The 16,473-nt window shown below is 39.5% G+C and overlaps 1 protein-coding gene across 7 annotated transcripts in view; it reads right to left on the bottom strand.

The window, feature by feature from the left end:
• DISC1 (DISC1 scaffold protein) overlaps positions 1 to 16,473 on the bottom strand; it is a 275,931-nt gene that overhangs the window by 189,461 nt on the left and 69,997 nt on the right. For all 7 annotated transcript variants that reach the window (XR_012902799.1, XR_012902798.1, XM_075924740.1 and 4 more), the window contains exons 4-6: positions 11,091 to 11,238; positions 6,467 to 6,596; positions 2,264 to 2,499 (exon numbers count right to left, since the gene is read on the bottom strand). Coding sequence is in view for 5 of the 7 variants with exons in the window: in XM_075924740.1 (XP_075780855.1) it covers positions 2,264 to 2,499; positions 6,467 to 6,596; positions 11,091 to 11,238 (514 nt within the window). In the remaining 2 variants the exon portion in view is untranslated. The remainder of the gene's footprint in view (positions 1 to 2,263; positions 2,500 to 6,466; positions 6,597 to 11,090; positions 11,239 to 16,473) is intronic.

Here is a 16,473-nt window from a genome sequence, read left to right as displayed (position 1 = left end):
CGGTTAATTGTTTACACTCAAACATCCTTAGAGTTGGCATGAGCAAATAAGCTGAGTGCAAGATTGTACTCCATTATTATTTATGCCGTACAGTAAGGTTGCATAATCTTTGCTGACACAAAATTGGATAAGTTCCTGGCCCCAAAAGCTTATATTTTAAATTAGGAAGGAAAACAACACATTGTTTTCAAGAAGGAACAAGAAATGAAAAAAACCATTACAGAGAAGGTATATAACAGGAAGTTAACTCTTAAGTTATTTCTGAGTCCATTATAAAGGATGTCCCCACATATATTTTTTCTTTAAAGGGGAAACATTATTTATGATGCCGGTACCATGCGACCCATTGCAAGAGTTTCCACTTACTCAAATAGTGTTATAACAATCTTGGTATGCAGTGATTTAATTCATACATTTTTAAAGAACTTTCAAGATAGCACATATCAAGTACAATTAAAATTGCTTATTGACAATGTAAGAAAGAAAAAAAGAAGATTGAATATTTTCGTATAACCAAATCCAAAACCAAGAGAAGACATTGGAATCAAAGCATGATCTCTGGTAACTGCAAGGCCACTGAATTGCAAGACAGTAGAGAAATATTTTTACATGGAATATAAAAAGATACGGGAGCTACTTAACAAAAAACTCAAGTTACTATTACCTACATTCTAGATTCCAAACAGAGATGAATCTTTCTTTTGATATTCATCTGACAATTCTGTAAATATATTAGCAAATACAAACAGCAATACTTCATTAAAGCTTATTAAACCAAAACAAGCCTCATAAATGGAAAGGATAAAATGCAAGAAGAGATAAAAATGTATCATAGTGATCAGATAAAAAATAAAGTTACGTTAAGCAGGATTCTGCTAGCATATAAACATAGTGGATAACATTTTTAAAAGCAACTTAGGCGCTTAAGTCCTCTGAAGTACTTCTAATCACTTTCTTAAATGGGACTTAGGCATATTTGAAAATTGTACTCAATGTGGCTATATTCCTGTGTTTACATTTAGAGAAGTCTCCAGGGTGCGCGCCTAACAAAACTGTGTACCCCCAGATGCACCTTCCTTCTCTCTCTTTCCACTCCATTGTTTGTTCCTATCACTCAAAATGTCTCTATTTAGATTAGAAGCAAGCATGTCTTTATAATCTTTGTCTGTACAGTGACTAGCACATATTATACTTACCACATTGCCAATGCTGGGGAGAAAGTGTATGTGCTAGTAAATAAGGAGCATGTTGAAACATGATGATTCATTAAGAGCTGAGGGAATGGAATGCTTTTTGTAAATGTGTCTTTGATCAAGAGAAAAAAAACAGGAAGAATTTTGAACAACTGAAAAATAAGCAAGACTTTGTAAAAATATCTATTGATAATACAAATCCTTGGAAACTGACAATATGTAAAATCAGCTTGATCAAATTATATAATTCCAAGTGTATATGAGAATTAGCGAATGAATTTATTATATACAAAAAGCTACATTAAAAGAATGTTAAGGTTAAAAAAAATCAAGCACTTAGATATTAGGAAATGCCAGAATTAAGATTGCCTGGGCAACTAGCCAGCCCCACCTCAAAAGTGGGCAGTTCTAGCACAGCAAACAGTATGACAAAGAAGCCTTGGAGAGATTTTAATAACAAATTAAATCTGACATCTCCTGGTAGAACCCCCAGAAAGGATGTTCATGAAAACAATTATCAGAACAAGAGGAAGGAAGGGAAGACGGGCTACTAAGCCCAGTTTGAGTAACTTTGGGGGGAAAAAATTAACATTTACCTGTACAACATAAGGAACAGTCAGGATATCAATATTAACAATATAATAATGAATAAGCACTGTTGAAAATCCAAATTATATTGTACTAATAAAGGTGAAACTAAATAAATACACACAAAAAATATGCACTGTCCAAACTTAGCAAAATGAAAAAATAGACAATTTGTAACAGTAAAAGGCAAGTTTATTTTTTACACTTTTCAGACTGAATAATGTTATTAAAAACAGTATTTTTTAAAAGCTCATATTTTTTCCTGACGTCCCTTTAAAGAATTATATTGCAAGCACAAGTCTTCTCTTTTCTATCTATATCTCTTTGATTATCTGGCATATATATTATATATACACAAACACACACATATTCCTTTGAGACAGGAAATCTTTGAGCAGTGTGAAGGAAAATAAATGGTAGAGCAGTATAGATTCAATATGCCATTGAGAATATAATGGAAAATAATTAAAATGCATAAATACCTCTTGACGGTTCCAGGGAGATCCAAACTAAATGGTATTTGATACGATGCTGCTAATGTGTCATCCAAGGCCTTGCTTATTTCCTGTAACTCTCTTAAAGATACACAGCTAAGCAAGGCACTCAATTCACAGTCCTGCAACTGAATAAGCCTATCTTGCTCCTCAATATCTCTTTTTAATTGTTGATCTTTTGCTTCTAGCACAGCCAGCCTTGCCCTGAGGTCTTCAATTTCTTTCTGTATGGAGTAGAGACCAAAGTTTATTAATTAACCTTGTGAACGAAAACAACACTGCTAATAAGATACAGTATACTAAAGGCAATATAGATGGCAGTCAATAGTTAAAAAATGTCTAACACTTTCCATTACAGTATAAGATTTTATTTTCTGTTCCTTGTAGCTTTGCTAAATTTTAACCATTTGGTCTGAAATTTTCCAAACTGGGTGTCTGCCTCAGGCTGATATTTTTGTTTTTGCTGAAAATTTCCAATTTCACTGCTTCTCAGCACAAAGTTAGAGGGAAATACTTTGTTTTGCCCATGTTAAAAATTCGTAGACACATTTTATTGGGAGCTCTTATACCTCCGTGCTCTGGAGCAGGCATTTGAAACTTGGCTAGAGGACAGCATTGTGTCAAGGATGTGCCTTTTGACATCCCTGTGAAAATCTGTTAACATTTGGACAAGTTATGAACCGCTGAAAAAATCTCATTTTACACATGCTCGACACAGACTTGTTACAGTTTGGCAGCTAAATTCTTTGAAGATGGCGCACAGACCGGAGTGGGAAAATTCCAGCCCATAGGCCAGATCCAGTCCGCAGGGTTAGTCTCTGGCAGGCCTCCACCTCTATATTTATCTGTGCCTCTGCAGGTATCGAGCGACTGCAGCTCTCATTGGTAGCAGATTACCGTTCATGGCCAATGGGAGCAGTGTTCAATTCCATGCTGCTTCCCACTTCTCCAATTGGCTGTGAACAGCGATCCACGGCCAACAGGAGCTACAATCTCTCAATACCTGCAGAGGCACAGGTAAATATAGTGGTGACCATTTTTTTATTGCCACCCTGAACTAGACTAAGCATTCCATCTACATAACTGCAGGGTTGCAGGAGCTGAGCAAGAATTTCTGTGCAATTTCTCCTCGCTTCTGCAAATGTGGTACCAAGCACAGGAAGAGAGACCCTGTCTCCTGTACATCAATACTCCATAATTTTTAAGTTTGTAAAAAACATAAGAAATAAAATTTTAAATTCCGCGTTAATAAAAACATTACAAGCTTTCAAAGTCAAGCACTCTTGTCCAAACACAGCCCCTTGTGCTTTATCATAGTCTTAAATTACACGATCACACATTAATTCTCAGTAACCTACCTCACTTTGTGCACAGGATGGATCGTGCTTTGGGAAGGAATCAGGGCTGTGCAGTTAATGAAGCTGTTGACTATAGCACCTATGCCTCATTTGTTGCAGAAATTGGGAGGTGAATAGTGAGACCAAGGCAGAGGATTGCATGGGCAAGAAAGAATGATCTCATTGTCTAGATAGCTGAATTCTAGTCAGGAGAAGTAAATTCTATCCTTGCCTGTGCCACACACTCTCAATTTCTAGATGTGTAAACACCTGGGGATTCTGATCTCCAGAAGTGGCGAGTGCTCCTAACAGCAAACAACAGCTAGGCTATTGATGGTTGTGCTTTGAACACATTGTTATAAAAATGATACATTCTCTGAAAAACCAGGCCCTAGACATCTCAAGATGGGCATTGAAGATTAATGTGTATTTTGACATGAATGTCTCTGTCTTATTTCTTCATCTGTTAACTGGGGATAATGCTGCCTTTCCTCACAGGGATACAATGAAGATAAATTCATCATCATTTATGGAGCACTCAGATGCTATAATGATAAGCACCATACAAAAACCCAGAAGGAAATTAATAATTCTGTATTCAGAACAGAGCTTGAATAGTAAATTGGGACTATACTTTGTAGAATAATGAGAATAAAATGGAACTTGAATAGTTGCTCATTCGGTGAGCACTGTCTTGCCTTTATCAATGTACATACTGGAGCCCTGTCAAGAACATAGTATGTGATCGCACAATGAAAGACCATCATAATGCATATACATAAAAGGACTGAATTAAATGCAGAGGTAACCTTGTATTTGGCATTTCCTAATTTCTGAGTGCTTGACTTTGCAACCTAAACATTGTTTGAATGTAGGGGGTATTTTTTTAATCTATAATTTAAATAAAGGTTACAATATCCAATACAGTCGTAATCCTCTCTCTGTTAAAAGTATATTTTGACATCAAAATAAATATTCAAGCTTTACATTTATATGACTAAGCATAAGAAGAAACTATTATTCCATATTAATGGAACAAATTAGCTCAAAGAATTCAACTTACTGCAATGTTGCACAGTAGATGCATCAATTATTTTCTTTTTTCTTAGAGAAGTAGCAGCCAGAGAACAGAACAGCTGATGTTTCATCCCCACAGGCATTTGTCACGGAGATAACAAAGGTCAGAAGGCCAAAAACATCAGGACTGTTTCTATGAATCTCGAATCAGGTTTTTAGGTGCACAAAGAACATTTCCTTCTTTGTACTACTCATTTGGGAATACTGCCAGAATTTTAGTAAGCATCACTGAAAACAAAGCCCTCCATATTCTTTGAAAATATACTAACTGTAATGACTGCAATAAGACACCTATATGAGTGTGTACAAGAAGATAAGCAGAATTGGTTTATAATACAGTTTTCATAGTCAAGGTATAACAAAATATTGTACACTACAATGAATTAGATGCAGTTACAGCATCTGCATATTATACTAAAGAATAATTCACATGCATTCTAAATCTATTTTAATGAGAACAGAAATTTTGGCTAGAAAACTGCAGTTCTCACCTGTTCTTTTCCAGAAGTATCATGGAATCTTTTATGTCCTTGGGGGCAGTCATGTGTGATGACAGAAAGCCCCCTTAACCTACCATTGCTATCTAAGAAACAGCCTTAATTTATATCCATTCCATCCCACCTCACCTCTTCCTACCTCTGAACACACTGAAAAAAGTTACAAACAAAGAGACCTGATGTAAAGATTAGAAAAGTATGTCTACAAGCCTTTAGTCAGCCCTCCGTGATGATTCATTCTTTCTTGTAACTATTAAAGTAGATCAGCAATATTAGACTGATCATCAGTATTGAAGAAAAGAGGGTTTCATTCATAGGAAATAAAAAAATAGAGCCTTTTGGGTGGTAGAGATGTGAAGAAAGGATCTAAGCTATAGCTGAAGAGTTTGCAATACTTTTTAACCAAAATTACAGCAGCAACCATTTAAACTAGGGATGTAAGCAACTAGTCTATTAGTCGACTATCCAGAGTAGTGACTGGACTAGTCGCTTCCCTCCCTGCTTGTTGCCTCTATTTAAAATGCAGAGCTGCAGTGTGGGTGGCTTCAGGAGCCTGCACAAGCCAGGACTGCTCTGTCCCAACTCAAGCCAGCTCTTGGAGCTGCCCCTGCTGTGGCTCTACAGAATGGCCCTATTGACTAATCATATTGTCAACACAAATTGTATCGACTATATGTTTAGACTGATAACTACACTTTAACATCCTTAATTTAAACAGTTAACATTTGTAACCATTACCAAACAGATACTACCTATTCTAAATAGAGAGAGACACACCATGAAAATCTCAGGTATCAGTGTTTAGTTACTGTTAGCAAAAGCTGACTTTTTAATGACACTCACTGTGTCCCTACAAAATGTATGGATCATCTTTCATGAATAAAATTGGCAAATCACATACTGATAATCAAATTTGAACAGAAGTGAATTCTTTGTATTCTTAAGACTCTTTCTGTCTTCAGATAAAAACTTCTACAGACCAGTGAAGCATAGAGAAGGCAAATTAAACCTGTGAACATAAAGAGCATGCTTAAAAGATAATGAGAAAGTTAAAGCACGCACATAAGCAACTGAGCCTTAAACTCCTCGTCTGTAATGAGATTCACACTACCTCTCTCCAGTCATCACTGAGATAATCTGCTAGACTTTAGCCAAGTCTCTAATTGCTGCACAGACGCAGCGCACTATACTCGGTTTAATTCCACATGAATGCCTACAAGCTGCATTTCCCCCACCACTACCACTACTGGTTTGGACAACAACATTATTTATAGTCTTACCTGCAACAATTGTTTTTCTTGAAGCAGCTGGTCTCTTTTTGTGGTTGAAATCTGTATCCTCTTTTGGTAAGCAGGAGTCAAAAGCTTCTGTTCATTTTTTTGCCAGAGCTGTGCTTCTTTACTTCCAGCCCTTTAAAAATGACAAACATTAAATATAAATGTTACTATTGTGTATTCATTTCTGGAAGATGAAAAGGAAATGTTCTGTCACCCAAGGGGTCCTGATGGCCCATCATCAAAACAGAGTATCTGAATCTTTAAAAACATTATTTAACAAACTAGAAAACTTTTCCTTTACATATTTCTCTTATTTTATCCAACACTGACTTGTTTTTAATAGCATCTCAAGAAGGAAAGAGGAAGACTTGTATGGCTTCTGGCTTCCCCCAGCTATTTCATTTTTCAGTATATTCACTCATCACTTTATTAAGTGAATGGCTGGCGGCAAACTAAGGAATGTAATTTCCCAACATCATTGAGAAAAACATTCAGAAATGAAAGCACTTTCTCATGCTTCTGTCTGCATTTGGAGATCACACTAGAGATCAGCCTGAGTGTGTGCTATATGATGTCAACTTTGGCCCCTCTCCTATACAAAAAGCTCTTTCTAATTTACAGTCAGTGAGATTCTTCACAGTAGTAAGCACTGTGCTCAGTAATAAATATTTGCATGACAGGGCCCTAAGGTAAATGTCAGATTTATAATGGGACTCTCAAAATGCACCTGCAACTCGTGCAGACATATTCTCTTATGTATTTCCCTGTATTTGTGCAAGTAATTGAGTAATGGCATTTCTCTGCCCATTTATGTATATGTGGGGTTTTCCATAAATATTACAGGTGCATTTTAATAGCTCACTGAAAAACTATGGTCCCAAATGAATACATCTGCCAAGGACAAATTTTCAAACCTCATTTCCTAAGATAAATCTGTAAAATGTACATAGATATCTCTTGTACATAATACAGAAATAATGAGTTTGGCCACATTATTGTCTGCATGCATAAATGTGTGACTTGGACACAGAAAAGGCAAATATCCATTTTGCAGGCACATCGTAGATGCAATAACAGCATAATCACATGGCTATGTTGCTGCCATGATTTCATGTAGAATGAACCTCTATCTTGAATGGCCATCTTGTAAATCTTCCTTAAGCAATATTAAACATGGAAGATTTTAGGCTTTTGTCCCTCAGAAATGCATCTTTCAACTTCATTCACAGTCAGCCTTGCACTCTACTTCCTAGGGATGTAAAAGAGTAGTCAAATTGACCACTCACATTCCTTCCCCCCCTCCCCTCCATGCTGCCTCCATAACAAGGGGGGAGGGAAGCGGGAGCCAGCTTAAAAGGGAGTTCCGGGGTGCAGGGAGTTGGGGGGGGGGCAGGGGAAGCAGAGGCACAGCAGCGCTGCAGCTCTATCTTTTAAATGTAGTAAAAGTCGCCCAGCTCTTACTACATTTGAAAGGCAGAGGCGCAGCGCAGGACCCAACACAAGCCAGGTCCAGAACACTGCTGCTCTGCCTTTTAAATGTAGTAAGAGCTCGCACTGGGTCCCGGACCTACTTCCACTGCGGCTCTGCAGTTTAAATATAGTAGGAGCCAGGTTGTCTGCATGGGCTGCCTGCACCTTATCAACTAATCATGTACTCGATACAATTTTAGCACCTCCTTCTTTAAAGGCACACCTTCTGAAGCCTGAACAAAACTAGAGAATTTCAAATTTGTCTAAGGGTTTCCTTGTTTGTGACAGAAGCTATTTCCAAAAAATATTCTATCATGAAGGAAGGACTATATTTCAGGAGTCTCTCACAGAGATTGCTTGAGAACAACTGGGACAAAGCAGAATGATTGGTTTACAAATGATACTATCAAGCTATATTATTATTTATTATTATTAATCCTCTTCACTCCTGATGGAGCATAAGGCGCTAACGAATCTTCTCCAGCCTTCACAGTACTGAGAAAGCCAGCTGACTTCTTCCCAGGTCGTGCCCTTCCTTTTCATGTCCTCCTCCACAGTCCTCCTCCAGGTGCCCAACGGCCTCCCTCTTTTACGCTTTCCAGGTGGAGTCCATCTGAGTGCCATATGAGGGAATCTTGTTTCGCTCATCCGAAGGACATGCCCCAGCCATCTCCAGCGTCTCTGCTTGATCTCGTCCACAACATTGTTGATGCCAGTGCGTTGGCTTATCTCCTTGTTGGTAACATGCTGTTCCGCGGACTCTAAGGACGTGATGAAGGCACCGTCCTTCAAAGCCTCTGAGTCTGCTCTCAATCTTCTTGTTAGTCCTTCAAGTCTCTACGGCATATAGCAGGACTGAGCGCACATTCGACCTATAGATCTTCAGTTTAGTCCTGGTCTGCAACAGTGACGACTTCCAAATGTTGTTAAGCTTTTGGAAGGCTTGCGCTGCCAGGGAAATTCTAGCGGAGATCTCTTTGTCGATGTTGCTGTCCGCCAAGCTACCTATAGTTTTAACTGTCAAACTATAAGACAGGTAAAAAGACATGTGGCAAAGGATGGATGCAATGGAACATCAAAGTCAGTGAAGAGAGGAGGAAATGGATAATAAAGGAAAACAAATGTCTTGAGTAGACAGTCAGGAAGGCCTCTCAGAATGATGCATTTAGGTGCACCTGAATGCTTTTTTTTTGTTCCATAAACATTAACTAAAAATAAACATATTAGAAAAAAAAACACATCACTGGAAAAGTCTAGCTCTAATGTAAATGCCAGCAAGAATGCACTCCTTATTAACATGAAGTCACATGAACATTATATACATATACTTTGCAAAAATGATAGGAAATCATCTAAGTATAGCATTTTAAAGTACCAGACCAGAGGTCGGCAGGTTTCAGCACATGGCCCATCAAGTAAATCTGCTGGTAGGCTACAAGACATTTTATATACACAGGCGTGAACCCCTAACTCCCAATGACTGCAATTCAACATTCCCAGTTCATGGGAACTGTGGGACTCATAGAATCATACAACTGGAAGGACCTCGAAAGGTCATCAAGTCCAGTCTCCTGCACTCATGGCAGGACCAGACACCATCTAAGACCATCCCTGAAAATTTCAAAAGACCTTGATTTTATTCCATTGTGGAACAAAAACAGGCCTCAACACTTCAACCTTTTTCACAAAACTGATTTTTTTTCCAGCTAGCTCTATTTAAAATATTAATGCATCTAAAATATTTTAAGCACCTTCTTGAAGAGCATGAGGAAGAGTACACACTACAAGCAAAACAGTGAAACTATCTACAAATTGTTGTCAAATGCACAAGACAATAAATGAAAAAAAAGAGATTTAACAATAAAAGCAACAGCCTAAGTGAATTTGAAAAGAAAGCAGAGTAATGTGCACAGAAACTAAGATGTAAAGCAAGAACTGTGGTCTGACCATGGTTAGTATGATTGTTCTCAGACCTATAGCAAAGACGGTTCTAGTCTTCAGCCCTCTGAGCATTTCTTTAAAAATTATCAGTATACACAATTTAGAGGATACCACATCCAAAAACAAATGTATTAAAATTAATCATTCCAATAATTCAAGTTTATAATCTCTCTCAAAAACAATAACTGTTTATAACAAATAATATCAGAAGAATCTTTTGATAGAGCATTTAAGTATCTTGTACCCTATACTTTGTTTCATGATTCCGACACCCATACAATTCACAATGTTTCCCCTTCTACCATTTGAGACCACAAGAGATAATTTTTAGGGAGTATATTTATTTCAAAACAAATCACATTACTTTATAAATACAATAAACAAGGGCTAAACCAGAAATTTAAAAAAACAGGATGTCATAGCTGTTTAGTGAAGTTCCATTGTCTATATGTATTTGTGTAAATCCACACAAATATGCATAGATCAAATATTGTACCAAAGTCTTTATTAATGCAAGTTCTCAGCAACCAAGATTTCCCACACTGATGCCATAACTAATAAATACCTAAGAAAGGACTTCCTTATTTGTTAATAAAGCCACCCTATAACAGAGAAGATAGACTTAGAAACACAAATAGAAAAATAATTCTTGTTAAGTTAACCACTTTCCCAGGGTCATCTGGCACATCTCAAATTGTCTCAGTCTTGCAAGTTGTTAGTTCTAGAAGTAGAGACTGATGTGTGTGGGAACTACACAGCTCAACACATTGCTAGTCCTTAATTAAAAATGAATAAAAGTGGTTCCCGAGCTGGCAGGAGAATCCACGGCAGAATGGTTTAAATACTTCAAAGTTAAATGTTTTTTCATCTCCCCAAAAGTGAGCTGGATTTAGTTCCACAGGGAGATGTAGCTCAGGTGACCTTGCTGCTATGTGGGTAACTTGCTGAGCTAAGGTTCAAGCCTGCTCTCATTTGAAGTCAGTGCTAAAAGTCATATTTACTTCAGGATCAGGATCTAATAGGACCATTCTCAAAAACCTGGAGAAAGGGTGAAATGATGAAAACAGGACTAAATTACTATATTAATAATGGTGTAGCATCAATGCTCCAAAAAGCACTCTTTTTTATTTAAAAAATAAAACCTAGCCATAACTTCTACCCAGTTCTTCAAGAAAAACAGGAATAATTCCATGTCATAACTCTTCAGTGAACTTACTGATCTGCAGCCCAGTACAATGCTGCTTGAACTTGTGCACTGAATCTGTCCAAAAAGCTTGTAATTGACGGATGCCTTGAAGGAAGCTGAAATTTTAAATTATTCTTCTCTTGCTCCAGCTCTTCTAGTTTCCTTCTCAGTTTATCAGCTAAACAAAAAAAAATACAAAAAGTTGATATAATTTAAAAAATAAACAGGTTTACATTTTACCTAAAAGTCATCAAGAAAAGATATACATCCAGTAGCTAATACTTCCCTTTTTGATAAAATAAGTGAGATTGTTTTGCTCTAAATTATTCATATTGTAACTGGATAACATCAGAAACATTCATGATGTCAAACGATTTACTTCTGTTGTAATAATATAAAGCTGAAGCCTGTGAGTCTCAACTGGGAATTTTAAGTCAGTGAGGCTTCCAAATTTTAGCTTATGATTTACAACCATGCAGGATTCCCAGAGGAATGAAGCTAAACTAGTTGATCTCCATGAAAATTCCTATCCCTCTGCTGCTCCGGTTTTAACCAAATTTGTCTGAGTGGTAGTTACATGTGTATGAGTTAATCTTAATCTAACCTTTATATCTTCTTGGTTTAAAAACCTGTTAGGACTACATAAAGAGAACCAAAAAATACCCTATGATATTTTAGTTAAATTCAGATCCTAATTTAAATAGAAAATGCATATGTAGTGACAAACACTCAAACCTCAAGATGACATATTACATTTTCAGTGAATTATTTCTAATTTATGGATCCATCAAACCTGTTACTTTGTAGATTTCAAATAAAAATAACAATGGTGCCAAGAAAGCATTTTCATTTGATAACCATTTCATAACTTTACCAGAATAACACTTTATTCCATGAAGAAAACAGGTGAATAGCCCAAAGACATAGAATTAATTTTTACAATGTTTATTTTCTACCCTCAAGATGTTTTGGAAAATACACTTGGCAGATTCATATGAATGAAAGAATTCAAGCACTGGAAGGGAACATTCATAATGATACTTGACCCTGCTCTGAAAACTTTGAAGTATTGTTAGAAAAATAGAAAAATCTTTCCATTTCCATACTTGGTCTACCAGTGTTCTTTTTTTTTTTTAATATTTTTGTAATTTGCTTTCCTCACCCTTTATTATTTTGAATGAAGTAATTTGTTACCAGAATCATATCAATCTGGGCATGCTTTTTCTACTACTTTCAATTTCTTTCTAAGCTAGAGACTTATCAGTTTTTGTTTTCTCATTTTAGTGAAAGGTGTTCTCATGATAATCAAACATTTTACTGAGTTAGTTTCTGGTTAGGCTGAGATGAGAGAACCCAGTGTTGCCAAATACTACTTATTTTTATCAACTGTATTACTGTTGTGCCTTAAGGCCCCAAACAAGATTGGGGCCCCATTGTGGTAGGCACCATGCAGCTACACTGTAAGAGACAGTCCTTGCTCCCAAAGAGCTTACTGCACAAGAGTGGGGACATGATTCCAGAGGAAGAGATTAGGTGTGCAATTCATTGTGTAGCATGGAGTTGAGCTCCACAGAGACTCAATGATGCAACTTGCAGGGAAAGGGTGAGTGCAACCTAAGGAAAGGCAAGGTCCAATACCCACAGCAACTCTTTTGCCCGTTTCTCATCCTACCTGTATTTTAGCATCTTCAATCCTCTTCTCTTTACTAGGATATAGAATCCCTATTAACAGATATAGCCCAAGTCCTGTGAGTAGGGTTGCCAGATGGTTGAAACAAAAATACTGAACAACTCCCTCCCCCTCAAAAAAAAAACAGGAAAAAATTCTGTTGAAGGGGGAAAAAGGAGGGAAGACCAAAGTTGTTGAGCCAAAAAAAAAAAAGCTATTTTTTGCAGAAGAGCAGACACTTTCCTTGGACATGGCAAAGCTTTTCCAGGATACCTCTGGTATTCCAGAAAAACTCCTTAGTCTAGACCAGGGGTCTCCAAACTACGGCCCGCGGGCCGGATGCAGCCCGCGAGGCCCTCTCATCCGGCCCGTGGAGACTGTGACGGGGAAGAAACTCCCCGCACTAACAGCCCCTCCCCTGGAGAAGCGCCGAGCGGCGCAGCGCCGCGGACCTGGGGCGGGGAAGAAACTCCCCACACTGACAGCCCCTCCCCCGGAGAAGCGCCAAGCGGCGCGGCAGAGCGGAGCCCAGGGGAAAGCCCACGGGGAGGGGAGTGAGGGCGCACAGCCGCGGCAGGCGAGGAAGGCGGCAGGACCCAGGAGGAGAAGGGGCAGGGACGCCAGGGTGAGCGGCACGCCCCGTGCGTGCCGGCTCAAAAGGGGGAGGGGCCGGAAGGACAGGGGCGGCCGGCACTCACTTTCTTTTGGGCAGGCAGCCAGGAGAGGGAAGCCGGAGGAGCCAGCGGGACGGAGGAGGGACTCTGGACCCGCGCAGCCCTTGCCCTGGGCAGCGAGACTCCCCGGCCAGGGGTGCGGGGGATCGGAGCCGCCACGGACGGCCACACGCCCTGCGGACCGAGGGCTGAGCCCGGGCTCTGCGCGTCCCTCACAGCAAGAGGGGTTGTGACTTGGCGTGGACAATTGCTCCCTATTGGCCAGTGCGTTTTTATCCTATTGGCTAGCTCTCTCATGAGGTCACTAGTGGGCTGGGCTCTATTTTGGCATCCAGGAAACAATTTCACCATTCACACTAATACAGGTGTTCATGTGTAGTGTATCAATGTGTTATTAAATAATAACTGAATAAAATAATATTAAATAAATAATTAAAAACAACATCCATGTTTTGATTGTTTTTTATTTGGACCTCAAGTGTGTAGTCGGCCCCCGAACTGCTGTTTGATAGTTAATGCGGCCCTCGGGCAGAAAAGTTTGGAGACCCCTGGTCTAGACATAACTCCAGAAGCCGAAAGGTACTGGTGTCTTTGTCTTCTCGGGTAAAAGTTAACTTGGGGTTCTTTGTCCCTTTCTATAGTCCACTCAAGTGGAATTTTCTTAGGAGTTATCCTTCAAAATATAGTTTATTCAAGCAGTGAGGATGGCAATATGGAGTCTGGCTATGAAGGAGGTTCCATGCTCTTTCTTCCCCACAAACATATTCTGAAATCCAAAATGTTCTGTTTCCTGCCATTCCTACCCCTGCTGTTCTGTTTACTATTCATTTATAAACATTTATAAATTGCAGATGAATACATTTAGGATAGACCAGTTTAACAACTTTTGCCTAAGCAGGGCTATCAAGCATGGGTGGGAAGAAGGTAGAGCAGAGGTCAGGGAGGATCTGGGGGGCCACCAACCAAGTGACACCGACACCACCACCTCCCGTCCGGGGAAGTGCCAGGACAACCCCTCTTTACTGCAGGCCCCACCCCTGCTCTGCCCCCTCCTCAACCTTGCTCTGCCCATGCCCTGCCTCTTCCCCCAACCGAAGCAGGCCAGAGGACTAGCAGGGCCAGGAGTGGCACCAGAGTCTACTGCCCTGCCCCATCCCACCTCCACCCTCAGTGGCAGGGTAAGTGAAGCAAGGGGGCCCCAGCCACTTTGTTCTCTCCACTGCATCACTCTGCTTTCTGCCTGATGTTTTAACTGTTCCTCTGTAGCATGACTGGCTGAACTTGTGTTTTTTCTGTTGAGTAGTTTCACCAGCCCATGCTTATCCTCTTAGACCTCAGGATGTTATAAACAGAGGTTATTTTTGGAAGAAATACAGATGAAGGAAGTCACATGCCAATTTATTATCCCTCACTCATTCATTCTCAAGTGCAGTATGTTTCATACTTTCAAGGGTACGTGGCATTCAATTAATATCTACTATCAGATGTTTCCAAATATTTTGTTCTGATGCTGTTTTATAAAAAATACTGCTGGCCTCATACTCTTTTCCTCTCTCTAAACCAAATGGTCTTTTAACCTTTCTCTATTAGTCATTATAATCCTGAAGTTTTCTCTAATCAATCTTTTTTTTTTTTTACCTGCCTATCCATCAGTTTATTAAGCAACAAAATACAAACAGGAAAAATGCATCTTTTCTTTCCTATCACCAAAAGGCGCAGCTATATGCAATATATACAGCAAATAAGTATGGATGCTCTGAAATTGCATGTTAAGTACCTCAAAGTTGAGTCATTTAAAAACAGAAGGGAATGAACTGTACCTAAAGTGATAGCAATATAATCAACTGGAAAATTGTTTAGATCTGGAAAGTGAGCTACCAGTTAAAATGACCATTATTCTGAGGCACAATCTGTTGGTATTTGGGAAACAGATGCATGATTTCTGACATTTATATGGTGTGTATTCCTTTAAATATTTGAGTGTTTTTAGTTTCACCTTAACAACTAGGGTTGCCAGATGGTTTAACAAAAAATACCGAACACCCTCCCTCCCCCTCGCTGTCTTCCCCCACCAAAAAAAAAAAAAACCACTGGGAAAAAATTCTATCAAGGAAAAAAAAGGGGGGGAGACCAAAGTTAAGCAAAAAATAAATAATTAAATAAATTTTAAAAACCCCACAGAACAGAATTGTGGAGGCAAAAAAATTTTTTTTTAAAATTTTTTAATGGAAGCTGTCCCTTTAAGACAGCCGCCATCTTAGGCGCTGTTTTTATAACCCCACAGCTCCATCTAGTAAGCACAGGGAAGCCAGGCCCAGGGGTTGGAGGGGAGCCGGCAGGGGGTGGGGACCATTGAAGGGAGCACAGGAGTGGCTTCACAAGCTGCACTTTTGGGGGGCAAGAGCCACAGGTTGGCCATGGCTGGTGTTGAGGGAGGCATCATGTGGCTAGCTCTCGGGTCTCTGCTGGTCACGTGGGCTAGAGCAGCATGTGCTCTGCTCCCACCTCAGCCCAGCACCCCCCCTAGTGTGGCACCCAGCAGGTGCCCCTCCTGCCCCCATTCGCTACACCTCTGCGCGCTCTTCACTCCCCTGCCCCCACCAGACGTGGCAGGGGAAAATTGTCCCTGCTGGACTTCCGTCCGTGAGAAACAGGAAATACCGGACATTTCACGTGTCTGGAATTTCTTGTTTTTTTGTTTTGTTTTACTGGACGGAGCCTGCAAATACCGGACTGTCCGGATGAATACCCGACACCTGGCAACTCTATTAACACCACAATTTTATCAAGAAGCTCCAGAATTCACTGAAGGTCTTGCTGGCATTGCAATACTAATCTGAAAATGATGAAAACAAAGCTGGTGGGAAAGGACTCCTTTAACATACCGCCATGAATTTATGTACTGCCATCTGCTTCACAGACACCTGCATCGCCAAGGATAGAAAGTTCACTAGCAGTAAACTGAAGCCCTGCATGTCAGAAATAGTCATTCCTAGACCTCTTTAGAGGATAAATTAGGTCTATGTGCAAAACAGGGTATAAGATAATTAAACTGGAAAGTAATCTGTCC

The sequence above is a fragment of the Pelodiscus sinensis genome, chromosome 3 (assembly GCF_049634645.1).
Source record: "Pelodiscus sinensis isolate JC-2024 chromosome 3, ASM4963464v1, whole genome shotgun sequence".
NCBI lineage: Eukaryota > Metazoa > Chordata > Testudines > Trionychidae > Pelodiscus > Pelodiscus sinensis.
The sequence above is the reverse complement of the archived record's forward strand: the minus strand, read 5'-3'. Positions and strand labels throughout refer to the sequence as shown.